General features: G+C 44.0%; 1 protein-coding gene across 1 annotated transcript in view; it reads left to right on the top strand.

Annotated features, from left to right (window-relative positions):
* ACACA (acetyl-CoA carboxylase alpha) overlaps nt 1–13,864 on the top strand; it is an 848,870-nt gene that overhangs the window by 241,545 nt on the left and 593,461 nt on the right. The window contains exon 19 of the mRNA XM_063951842.1: nt 1,756–1,844. Within this exon, the coding sequence (XP_063807912.1) occupies nt 1,756–1,844 (89 nt within the window). The remainder of the gene's footprint in view (nt 1–1,755; nt 1,845–13,864) is intronic.

Below are 13,864 nucleotides of genomic sequence, written 5' to 3'. Positions count from 1 at the left end.
TCGCCCTTAATAAAAGGGTGCTGCCATTCAATAGTGACTCCTCATAATGGATATTACAGCTTCTTTTACCCATTTCTTCTCCACATGAGACTTCATTAGGTGTATCAATACAGGTTGAGTATCTCATATCCAAATATTCCGAAATACGGATTTTTTTGACTGAGAGTGAGATAGTGAAACCTTTGTTTTTTGATGGCTCAATGTACACAAACTTTGTTTAATACTCAGTTATTAAAAATATTGTATTAAATGACCTTCAGGCTGTGTGCATAAGGTGTATATGAAACATAAATTAATTGTATAAATGTACACACACTTTGTTTAATGCACAAAGTTATAAAAAATATTGGCTAAAATTACCTTCAGGCTGTGTGTATAAGGTGTATATGAAACATAAATGCATTCTGTGCTTAGATTTAGGTCCCATCACCATAATATCTCATTATGGTATGCAATTATTCCAAAATACGGAAAAATCCGATATCCAAAATTCCTCTGGTCCCAAGCATTTTGGATAAGGGATACTCAACCTGTAGTATAAAATGGGAAAACAGTTGCGAGGTTGCGGAATAGATAAATCAAGCTGGTAGTCAACCAGTCATTTGGATCGTTATTGATGTCCGGAAACTTCGCACATCAAACTTGTGTATAATTTCAAATACAAATCAATCACATCACATATGAATGGTAGCCACATGGCCTGTATACAATGATATCGTCTTTTTCATGTGGAATTGGTCAGAGTACCTCTGTATGTTTGAAAGAAGTGATAAAAACTTGCAACTCAACAAAATAAAATGTATTTAATAAATATATATAAATTTGTATGTGTGTATGTATGTATGTATGTATGTATATATATATATATATATATATATATATATATATATACACACACTGCTCAAAAAAATAAAGGGAACACTAAAATAACACATCCTAGATCTGAATGAATGAAATATTCTTATTCTTATTATTCTTTCGGGGTCAAGCCCCGTCGTCAGGGACAAACGATACATGTATCGTTTGTCCCTGACAATGGGGCTTGACCCCGAAACGGCGTAGGACCACATTAAAGGCAAAAATATTTTTCTTCAAGTCTGCTGAGTGCCGCTGTCTTTTATGCAATATATATATATATTATATATATATATATATATATATATAATGTATGTATGTTATAGCTGTAATCACCATCTTAATAGGACATTCAGTCCAAATGCAGTCAGTCAATGTTTAATATTAATAAATAAAATTTTGTCAGGACATTTTAAAATATATTGAAATGACACTTTGACTGCATTTGGACTGAATATCCTATTGAGATGGTGATATACCCAATGGGGTGTTAGTCGCAAGTCCTGTGAGTGCCGCAGCATCTGTCTACAGCATTTATTATACTTCTGAGTGTATGTGTGTGTGTATATATATATATATATATATATATATATATATATATATATATATATATATATATATATATATATAAATAAAATGCAAGTGAAGGTGCGATACTCGAAACCATTTTTCAATCAAAAAATGATCACACAGCTACGGTGGCTTTTCAATATATGTAATGTGTTGAAATGGAAATGTTGCACATGGACCAAGCACTGTGCTATACTTGGGTAAATATGGCGAGCACACATCTTGATAAAACCAGTTCCTTTTGGAAGGTATTTTTTCACTTTAAATAACAGAAGTTCTTTTATACCGTTTACATTCCTTGTTTATGTAATTATATTCTAATTTCATCAGATACCGGAGTGGTATTCGAGGTCACATGAAAGCTGTAGTCATGGATTTGCTTCGACAGTATTTAAAGGTGGAAACACAGTTCCAGCATGGTATGTTGTTATTATTAACACTTTAATTTACAGAGAAAATTAAGTAGCCTTAGGGCCTCATTTAGCATTTGATGTATTTTGCATCCTGCATATGTACAAATTCTTATATTGTATCCAGTGGTGGATTTTACCTATTGGCCTCAGGACTGCAGCACCCCCTGTAAAATCTGCCACTTGCAGGGACTCCCTAGCAGTGACAGTGATTTCCCATTGAACGCACTCCCTGCTAATTACAGTCACACAGCCAGTTCAAAGGGGAACTGGTGTTTTCTGGTATGCGTGCACAATATGAAAATGCAATTTTCTCTTACGTCCTAGAGGATGCTGGGGTCCATTTTAGTACCATGGGGTATAGACTATTCCGCAGGAGCCTTTGGCACTTTAAGACTTTTCAACAGTGTGAACTGGCTCCTCCCTCTATGCCCCTCCTCCAGACCTCAGTTTAGAAAATATGCCCAGGAGACTGGATGCACACTAGTGGAGCAATACAGAGCTTTGCTGGAAAAAGACTTTCTTAGGTTTTTTATTTTACAGGGAAGCTGCTGGCAACAGCTTCCCTGCTTCGTGGGACTTAGGGGGGGAAGTTGGAACCAACTTCTCAATTAGTTAATGGTTCTGCTTCCACTGGCAGGACACCATTAGCTCCTGTAGGGTACTGAACACAGCCCAAGCCTGGCCAGCGTTCACTCCCACAGCACTGCCGCCACCCCCTAACAGAGCCAGAAGACAGAAGGCTGGTAAGTATATTACCGGAGTCCTGCAGAGAGGGTATCCTCCGGTCATCTTTGGCGGCATACAGGTACACACGCAGCGGCGGGACGCTGCATGCCATTTCTCTCAGCACAAGAGTGCAGAGCGTGGGGGGGGGGGGCGGGCTCTCTGAGGGCATGTTTTAAAACCTTAATCTCACTGGTAAAAAGGTTACATACATGTACAGCCGCTGATGTGCCATCCCCAGCAGGTATAAATATTACATTGCTGAGGGTGAAGGGCGCGGCTTCTCCTCAGACTTGCCAGAACACTCACTGGGTGCCATTTTCTCCTGCAGAAACTCCAGTGTGAAGCTCCTGAACACTGTTTTTCCTCATGACAACGCTGATACAAGTACAGGGTGTTATAGAAGGGGCAGAGAGTGTTCATTATAATTAGGTCTGTGGGCCTATTATTGGTATATGCGCTGTAAGTGGGTAATATTTCCACAATTCACAATAAGGCGTAGTGTGTGGACTGGCAAATCCCTCTGTGTCTCTCTGACAGACTTTAGTGTAGGTCTGTCCCCAATAGCTCCCCTGTGTGATAGGGTGTGTGTGTGTGTGTGTGTGTGTGTGTGTGTGTACAAGTGTGTAACATGTCAGACATTGTGGAGGGTTCTACCCAGGAAGAACCCATTTCAGATGCACAAAAGGGTAATGTGGTGGCCCTTCCCTCTCAGAAGGAGCTGGAGTAGGTGAGAATGTTGCAAAAGAATATGTCAATGCTTGCAAAGAAATTCTCTGAGTTTGAACAACAGACTAAATATTGGAGGCAGTGTGAGTATTTATGGAATTAGTGCAATAGGGTGCGCTTCAGAGATCCAAATCTCCAATCTCCTGCTGCTACGCGTTTCGGGATCAACCCTTCATCAGGCAGTGCAGATCCCGAAACGCGTAGCAGCAGGAGTTTGGAGATTTGGATGAACTACAGAAAAGGGGAAAGGCTGACCAGACGTATGTGACGTGGACGAGGGAACCAGGTTCCGGAGCCAGTTACCCTAAGGTTACATCTGAAACGCCCACTATACACTTCCTTCTGAATTCCTCTGAGGATCCTAATTTGCATATATGAAGTATTAAGGGAAGTATGTTTTTTATTCTCACGTTTAAGCAATCTATTTGCCACGTCTTAGATCTCTGAAGCGCACCCTATTGCACTAATTCCATAAATACTCACACTGACACCTTGGTAATAGGGATTACCTTTTGGTGCAAAGGGGGTAGCTGCTTTACACTGAAGTTGGCGCCATATTAGCTCTCTATACCTTCTATACTAAATATTGGAGGCAGTCTGTGGAGGATGCACTGTTTACTGACCCCTCCATATCATCCACTCGGGTCCCATCCAGTTCCCAGAAAAGGTCTCTGGCCCAGATAATGCAAGGGGACACAGACACAGATTCCGACTCTGACGTCGACACTGGGGATTTGAGAAGGATAGACCCCAAATTAGCCAAAAGCATACAATGTATGATAGATGCTATAAAGGAAGTGTTGGAGTATCCTGAAACAACACTGGTCCCAGAGGAAAAGGATTATTTTAAATTAAATAAAAAGCAGGTTGTGACTTTTTTTCCTCCTTCAAAGGATTTGAATGCATTCTTTGAAGAATCCTGGGCTAACCCTGAGAAGAAATTTACCCTTCCCAGAAGGATACGTGTAGCGTACCCTTTCCCTGAGGAAGACAGGCACAAATGGGAGACACCCCCAATGACAGACACCTCAGTTTCTCGGCTGTCTAAGAAAATAGTTTTGACTGCCCCTGGTTCAGTCTCCTCAAAAATTCTATTTATACTGCTAACGGAACGGTGCTCAGGCCCACCATTGCTTGTGCTTGGGTAGGTAACGCTGTGGAAAAATGGTCTGACAACTTGCTTGTTAACATAGACACAGTTGACAGGGATAGTCCTAACTCTCGGCCATATCAAAGATGCTGCAGCTTACTTAGTTGAAGCTATGAAGGATATTGGGTTGCTGAGTTCAAGATGTTCCGCAATGGCGATTTAAGCCCACAGGGCGCTGTGGATCTGCAAATGTAATGCTGATGCGGAATCAAAAAAGAATATTGAGGCGCTTCCTTACAATGGAGAAGCCCTCTTTGGAGACAAGCTGGATGCCATGATTTCAACAACTACATCAGGCAAATCAGCATTTCTGCCTTCCGCAGCTGCTCCACCTAGGAAAGGATTTCATTCTCATATGATGCAATCCTTTCGGCCCAGCAAGTCCAAAAAGGCAAAGGGTACCCCCTTCTTCGCAGGAAGAGGGCGAGGAAGAGGTAAAAATCTACAACATCAGGCTCGCAGGAGCAGAAGTCAACAGCTACTTCTGCTAAAACCTCAGCATGATGTGGGGGCACGTCTACTGTCTTTCAGCCAGGTCTGGGTTCACTCAGATCTGGATCCTTGGGTATTGCAGATAGTATCCCAAGTGTACAAATTGATATTTCAGGACCTTCCCCATGCCGATTTTTCAAATCAGCCTTACCAGCTTCTGTTCAGGACAGAGCAAAAGTGCTGAACACAATACAGAAATTATGTCAAGACAATGTAATTTCCTAAGTTTCTGTGTCACAACAGGAAAAAGGGTTTTATTCAAGCCTGTTGGTAGTGCCGAAACCGAATGGCTCGGTCAGACCGATTTTAAACCTAAAGGTTCAAATTCAAGATGGAATCCCTGAGAGCGGTGATCTCCAGCTTGGAGGAAAAGGAATTTCTGGTATCGATGGACATCAAAGATGCTTATTTACATGTTCCCATCTGCCCGCCGCATCAGGCATACCTGAGGTTTGTGGTGCAGGACTGCCACTACCAGTTCCAAACATTGCCTTTCGGGCTCTCCACGGCTCCGAGAATATTCACCAAGGTGATGGCGGAGATGATGGTTCTTCTTCGCAAGAAAGGAGTCAAAGTCATCCCATACTTGAACGATCTCCTCATAAAAGCGAGATCCAGGGAGAAACTAGTGCAGAACATTGCACTTTCCCTGACGGTGCTTCAACAGCACGGTTGGATCATAAACCTTCCAAAATCACAATTGGAACCCACAATGAGGTTATCATTTCTGGGAATGATATTGGACACGGAAGCACAGAAAGTATTCCTACTGGTGGAAAAGGCTCTGGAGATCCAGAGGATGGTCAAACAAGTTTTAAAACCAGCACGCGTATCGATTCATCAGTGCATCCGCCTGCTGGGGAAGATGGTAGCGGCATATGAGGCTCTACAATTTGGCCGATTCCAAGCCAGGGTGTTCCAATGGGACCTACTGGACAAGTGGTCCGGATCGCACCTACACATGCACCGGAGGATAATCCTGTCAACAAAAGCCAGAATTTCACTCTTGTGGTGGCTTCAAAGTTCTCACCTCCTGGAGGGATGCAGGTTCGGGATTCAGACTTGGATCCTGGTGACCACAGATGCAAGCCTCCGAGGTTGGGGAGCAGTCAAGTCAAGAAGTACTCCTTCACATAAACATTCTGGAATTGAGAGCTGTGTACAACAGCCTTCATCAAGCGGCACACCTTCTTCAAGGTCATCCCATACAGATCCAGTCAGACAATGTAACAGCAGTAGCTTACATAAACCACCAGGGTGGAACAAAAAGCAGAGCGGCAATGGCAGAGGTGACAAAGATACTCCTCTGGGCAGAAAGACACACAAAAGCTTTGTCGGCAATTTTCATTCCAGGAGTGGACAACTGGGAAGCAGACTTCCTCAGCAGACACGATCTCCATCCAGGAGAATGGGGCCTCCACCCAGAAGTCTTCGCAGAGGTAGCAGATCGTTGGGGCGTTCCTCAAGTAGATATGATGGCATCACGTCTCAACAAGAAGCTTCAGAAATATTGTTCCAGGTCGAGAGATCCACAAGCAATAGCAGTGGATGCACTGGTGACCCAGTGGGTGTTTCAGTCGGTTCGTCTGTTCCCTCCACTTCCACTAATACCAAAAGTTTTCAAGATAATCAGAAGAACAAGGGTTCGAGCAATTCTCATTGCTCCAGACTGGCCAAGGAGGGCTTGGTAGCCAGATCTTCAGGAGTTATTACTGGAAGATCCTCCACCTCTTCCTCTTCGCGAGGACCTGCTTCAGCAGGGTCCGTTTGTTTATCAAGACTTACCGCGGCTGCGTTTGACGGCATGGCTGTTGAGCGCCAGATCCTATCCCGTAAGGGTATTCCCAAGGAAGTCATTCCCGCACTTATTCTGGCCAGGAAAGGGGTAACGTCCAAACATTACCATCGTATTTGGAGAAAATATATATCTTGGAGTGAATCCAAGAAGTCTCCTGCGGTGGAGTTTAAATTAGGACGTCTTCTCCTATTTCTACAGGCGGGTGTGGATGCTGGCTTGAGATTTGGGTCTATCAAGGTCCAAATTTCGTCCTTGTCCATTTTCTTTCAGAAACAGTTGGCTTCCCTTCCTGAGGTCCAGATGTTCGTGAAGGGGGTTCTGCACATCCAACCTCCCTTTGTGCCTCCTGCGGCGCCATGGGATCTTAATGTGGTGTTGCAGTTCCTTAAATCGGACTGGTTTGAGCCTCTATAAGAGGTAGAGTTGAAGTTTCTCACTTGGAAAGTGGTCATGCTGTTGGCCTTGGCCTCAGGCAGATGAGTGTCTGACTTAGGGGCTCTGTCACACAAGAGTCCTTATTTGATTTTTCATGAAGATAGAGCTGAACTGCGGACGCGTCAGCATTTTCTTCCAAAGGTTGTGTCTTATTTCCATATCAACCAACCTGTGGTGGTGCCAGTGGCTTCTGACACCTCAGCCATTTCAAAGTCCTTTGATGTCGTCGGAGCGTTGAGGACTTATGTTGCAAGAATGGCTCGGATAAGGAAAACAGAATCTTTGTTTGTCCTCTATGACCCCAACAAGATTGGGGGTCCTGCTTCTAAGCAGACTATTGCGCGCTGGATCAGAGGTACCATTCAGCACGCTTATTCCACGGCAGGATTGCGTTTACCGAGTTCGGTAAAGGCCCACTCTACAAGGAAAGTGGGTACTTCCTGGGCGGCTTCCCAGGGTGTCTCGGCGTTGCAAATTTGCCAAGCAGCTACTTGGTCAGGGGCAAACACGTTTGCTAAGTTTTACAGGTTTTACACCTTGGCTGCTGACGACCTTCAGTTTGGTCGGTCATTTCTGCAGGAACATTAGCACTTTCCCACCCGTACTGGGAGCTTTGGTACATCCCCATGGCACTAAAATGGACCCCAGCATCCTCTAGGACGTAAGAGAAAATAGGATTTAATTACCTACCAGTAAATTCTTTTCTCGTAGTCCGTAGAGGATGCTGGGCGCCCGCCCAGTGCTCATTTTTCCTGCAAATTACATTTTGTCTTTTTACACAGGTTCTCATGTGTTAAGATGTTTTACAGCAGTTGCTGTTACGTTATGCATGCACGTTAGCATGGGTTATGTTAAAGGCCATGTTAGGCGACATGTTTTTTGGTATGGTGTGAGCTGGTGTGAATCTCACCACTAGTTTAATGTAAATTCTTCTCTCGAAGTTGTCCGTCTCCTCGGGCACAGTTCCTATACGGAGGTCTGGAGGAGGAGCATAGAGGGAGGAGCCAGTTCACACTGTTGAAAAGTCTTAAAGTGCCGAAGGCTCCTGCGGAACCGTCTATACCCCATGGTACTAAAATGGAACCCTACATCCTCTACGGACTACGAGAAAAGGATTTACCGGCAGGTAATTAAAATCCTATTCTTTAACACTCTATGTAGTGTTAAATATATGTAATTTCCATCTATTAAATAAGGCCCTAACTCATGTTTTGTAGGTGTTTTACCAATAAATTTCTAGTAAATATAGGGGTATATTCAATTGGCGTCGGATCCATTCCGACATGCATTTGTCGGAGTGGATCCGACAACCCCTATTCTATCCCATCTCAATTCGACTTTTTCAAGTCGAATTGAGATGAGGTACCCAGAGGAGGAGAGGGGGGAAGAGCCCCGGGGAGACCAGCGGGGGACAGCCGTCGGCAGACGGAGGAGATCAGCGCTGCAGCAGGATGTCACGCAGCCGCCCGACCTCACAGCAGTGTCCACCCAGCTCCAGCAAGCGTGACCTCACTTGCTGGAGCCGTGTGGAAGCTGCGTGAGCGGCACGGCTGTGTGGCATCCTGCTGCAGCGCTGTACTGTAGTGCTTCTCTCCCCTGGCTGGTCGCGGCTCTCCCCCCTCTCCTCCTCTGGGTCCACATCTCAGTCCGACATTTTTTTATGTCGGACTGAGATGGTCGAAAAGGGGTCCAAAACCGACAGATTTTCGACACAAGCACATGGATCGGCAGCTATACCGCCGATCCACGTGCTTTTCGACAAGTCGAATTTCTCAACTTGTCGAAAATATTGACTAGGGGGTATATTTACTAAAATTTGTATTTTTCAGAATGAGGTTAAAGTTCAAACACGAATGACATCGAATGTGTGAATTTGCAACTTTTTGTATTTTTTATGCCTTATTTACTATGCTGTCGTATTCTGCATTTTCGTTTTTTCCGATGTCGATGTCATTCGTAATGTCGGGCAGTGTTTTACGTGAGTGATTAGTAAAACACTGCCGACATTAACACAATGAATCTCGGCCGGATCTGTGAGATCCGTGCAGGGCTTCATTGTGTACCTTAAAAAAGTGTTTAAAGAGTTAAAAAAATAAAAAAAAAATGCGTGGGTTTCCCCTCACTTAAGCAAAACCAGCCTCGGGCTCTTTGAGCCGGTGCTGGTTGTAAAAATATGGGGGGGGGGGGAATTACTGGGGTTCCCCCATATTTAAACAACCAGCACCGGGCTCTGCGTCAGGTCCTGGTGCAAAAAATACAGAGGACAAAAAATGTAGGGGTCCCCCGTATTTTTTGAACCAGCACCGGGCTCCACTAGTCAGAGACATAATGCCACAGCCGGGGGACACTTTTATATCGGTCCCTGCGGCCCTGGCATTAAATCACTAACTAGTCACCACTGGCCGGGGTACCTTGGATGAGTGGGGACCCCTTAAATCATGGGGTGTCCCCCCTCCAGCCACCCAAGGGCCAGGAGTGAAGCCCGAGGCTGTCCCCCCCCCCATCCAAGGGCTGCGGATGGGGGGCTGGTAGCCATGTGTAAAAATAAGAATATTGTTTTTTGTAGCAGTACTACAAGTCCCAGCAAGTCTCCCCCGCAAGCTGGTACTTGGAGAACCACAAGTACCAGCATGCGGTGGAAAAACGGGCCCGCTGGTACCTGTAGTACTACTACTACTACAAAAAATACCCAAATAAAAACAGAACTCTCACACCTTGAAAGTAAAACTTTATTACATACATGCACACCTACATTCACACATACTTACCTATGTTCACACGAGGGTCGGTCCACTTCTCCATGTAGAATCCATGGAGTACCTGTGAATAAAATTATACTCACACAATCCAGTGTAGATCGGTCCTCTTCTGAGCTTGTAATCCACATACTTGGCAACAAAAAAAAAACGAAAAACCCGAACCACGCACTCAAAGGGGTCCCATGTTTACACATGGGACCCCTTTCCCCGACTGCCGAGACCCCCCGTGACTCCTGTCACAGAGGGTCCCTTCAGTATTTTTTTTGTAGTAGTACTACAGGTACCAGCGGGCCCGTTTTTCCACCGCATGCTGGTACTTGTGGTTCTCCAAGTACCAGCTTGCGGGGGAGGCTTGCTGGGACTTGTAGTACTGCTACAAAAAACAATATTCTTATTTTTACACATGGCTATCAGCCCCCCATCCACAGCCCTTGGATGGGGGGGACAGCCTCGGGCTTCACCCCTGGCCCTTGGGTGGCTGGAGGGGGGGGACCCCTTGATTTAAGTGGTCCCCACTCCTCCAGGGTACCCAGGCCAGGTGTGACTAGTTAGTGATTTAATGCCAGGGCCGCAGGGACCGATATAAAAGTGTCCCCCGGCTGTGGCATTATCTCTCTGACTAGTGGAGCCCGGTGCTGGTTCAAAAAATACGGGGGACCCCTAAGTTTTTTGTCCCCCGTATTTTTTGCACCAGGACCGGATGCAGAGCCCGGTGCTGGTTGTTTAAATATGGGGGAACCCCAGTCATTCCCCCCCCCCCCCCATATTTTTACAACCAGGACCGGCTCAAAGAGCCCGAGGCTGGTTTTGCTTAGGAGGGGGGACCCCACGCATTTTTTTTAATTTTTTTTTAACAGTTTCCCACCCCTTACCACTGATAAACATGCACAGATCTCATGGATCCGTGCATGACTATCAGAACACTGTAAAAAAAAAAAAAAAAAGCAGGTCTGTTTAAAAACTGCTTTTTTTTTTTACGAATTGTATTTTTTCACGGCAGTGTTTGGCTATTGCCGGCAGTGTTTGTGAAATACAATTTTTAGTAAATTACCGAGTTGTATACCTAAACAGCTGCGTTTGACCGATGGTGTATTCATTCGTATTTTTTTTCTTTGACTACCAAAAAAATATGAATGGCCTCATCACTGCCGAGATTTTAGTGTAGTAAATTCCCGAGATGACACTTTGATCAAAAAACACCAAATCCGTCAAAATCGAGAGCTTAGTAAATATACCCCTAGGTTGGAACCCCTTCTGACCTAAAAAAAGTCGAAAACTGCCGTCTTTTCGACAGACTGCAGCTTTCGACGTTAATTAAATATAACCCATAGAGTGGCTAAATGGTACTCTACACACTGCAAAACACGTAAAGAGAGGTTATTGGGAACCAGTGGAGTCAATATCTACACTGAATTAAACATTTCGTAGAAAGAAAGTAAGGAAAAGTAATAGTCTCTCCAAAATAGGGACATATCGGTGCTGTGTGATCAAATTTTATTTCTGAGAGAATTTGTTCCACTACAGGATTCTAGATAGTGTACTGTTGCCATCTTGTGGTAAAAAAATGATATTGTAGTAGTGTAGCAATTCTCTTGAAATCTTAAAGCTTCTAATATTATAATCAGTGGAAAATGTATTTGATAACTTTTGCTAAATCCTAACCACACACTGTATAAGTGGCCATAAAAAGCAACCAAGCAAGAAAGGTCTTGGTCTAATTTATCGAGGAATATACACTATATATATATATATATATATATATATATATAGATATATATATATAGATATATATAGATAGATGTGTGTGTGTGTGTATGAAATATAGCCTTTTAATGGTAAGAGGATAAGCAGTTTTTTATATTTACATTGTCCAAATGCACTAGAAAAGCAAAATTCTTCTATAAATATAATTGTCGCTGGGAGGATGCATGCATAGGCAACTTCTCTTCTTTGCAGGTCCAGCTATGAAGCTGTGCCTATAGAAGTAATAACTGAAATATTATTCATCTCACATCTTTCATATATTAAATGGTACTATACAGTCCTGTCATTTATTTCCATATATTTTGCTGCTGCTGAATGTAAAATATTCTTAATCTGAGCAAAACTACCTCCTGTGATTTTCTTCATTTCCAGAATGTAAGACAATTCATCATTCATAAGGGAATGAAGAGGATCATATCATACCATAAAATTGTTGATAGTAATGCTGGGCATACACTATACAATTATCTGTCTGATCTGCCCAATGTCTGTTTATAGCCCAGGTAATTGAAAAGTGCAATCAGGCACTCAGACATGCAGAGAAATGCCCAGCACAGGGCTAGTCTGCCCCGCATGCCAGTGCCGGCCCTCCCTCCCCCCGCAGAAATGCAATAGCATTGCACAGCGCCGATGCTTTTGCATCTCAGGAGTTACTCCCGGCCAGCGCATCTCCTGCGTCTGGCCGGGAGGACCTTCTTCACTGCCCCGGGTCGCAGCAGCTGCATGTGACATCACGCAGCCGCAGCGGCCTGCCCCCCCCCAATGGTCCGTCCAGCCCTCTCCCGCCCAGCGACCGCCTCTGCCTCAGAGGCGATCGCTAGGCAATGACGGCCTTCGAGTTCCGTCCTGATTGCTGCGAAAAACTGCAGAGATCGGGTCTGATTCATCCCCAATGTCTCTTCCCCAGGGAAGGAACGCAGATATTGTGCTGCTATATACTGTGAGATCTCTCACAGTGATCTGACATCTGAGGGGTGTGAGGGTGTCCGGTATCTGTCGGTCTGGCAGACATTTTATTTGATAGTGTAAGCCCAGCATACCATATTAATGTACAATATAAAGCATTAAAGAAGCTTATCTTATATTGTTGATACAGGAACTTCTACATTTGCCAGCACCAATTTATATAGTGTCACAGTAAAGTTGTCAAGTAATCAGGGTATCTGTAAAAAAAAAAAAAAAAAAATACAAAAAAATGATTGCGGCCAGAGAGTAAGTGAACACACACACACACACACACACACACACACACACACACACACACACACACACACACACACACACAATGATGGTGTTCCAAACAATACTCTGTCTTTATTATGCAAACATGCGGTTTATATAGCTTCTCAGAGCATGTGTAAACTTTTGCCAAGAGCGTTATCAGAATCACGTACACACTTTAAGCTTTACTTGTATTAGCAACAGGGGACAGCATTGCCTAAATTATTAATAAGCAAATAACTACTAATTTCTAGACTTTTCTACCATGAGAATGTGCAGATAGTATCATTACAACAAATCCATTGTTACACATATATATATATATATCTCTTTACACCTGCAAACAATAGGCAATTAGAACTCTTTGGTGAGAATGTGTGAAAAGAAGTGGTACATTCTTGTTTCTGCATGTCTGCATACATTTGAACAAAACATTATTCTGTGTTTAACTTTATCAATAGTGACAAACATATTTTATCTAGCTATGTATCTCAAGTTAGAGCAACGTATTATATATGAACAATACAGTTTAGTATTTGTACACCCAGTTGTACAGATTTTAGCTATGTAAAGTAATTGTTCAGTACTTTCTCTAGCATTTATAAGGGATATTGGGGAGACTTAGTACGATGGGGTATAGAAGGGGTCCAAAGTAGCTGGTGCACTTTAAATTTCTTCACTGGGTGTGCTGGTTTCTCCTCTCTATGCTCCCTCCCACAGATCGTTTACAAAAAAGTACCCTCAGGAGAGGATGTACATCTCTGGCCTTGTGAGGTGTCAGAGCCGCTTCCCCACTGCAGGACCACCGTCCTGAGAGGTTGTTTGTTCAGCAGGGCACTGCGCCTTGGCTGTCGTAATCGCAGCACGCCGCACACCCCTAACATATGCCTGAAGGTGACATCTGCGGCAAGTAAAAACCGGGGGCCCCGCTAGGGGGGTCCCCCGGTTCACAGTG

Source organism: Pseudophryne corroboree, chromosome 2, assembly GCF_028390025.1.
Source record: "Pseudophryne corroboree isolate aPseCor3 chromosome 2, aPseCor3.hap2, whole genome shotgun sequence".
Lineage (NCBI taxonomy): Eukaryota > Metazoa > Chordata > Amphibia > Anura > Myobatrachidae > Pseudophryne > Pseudophryne corroboree.
This window is presented reverse-complemented; position numbering and strand designations above follow the sequence as displayed.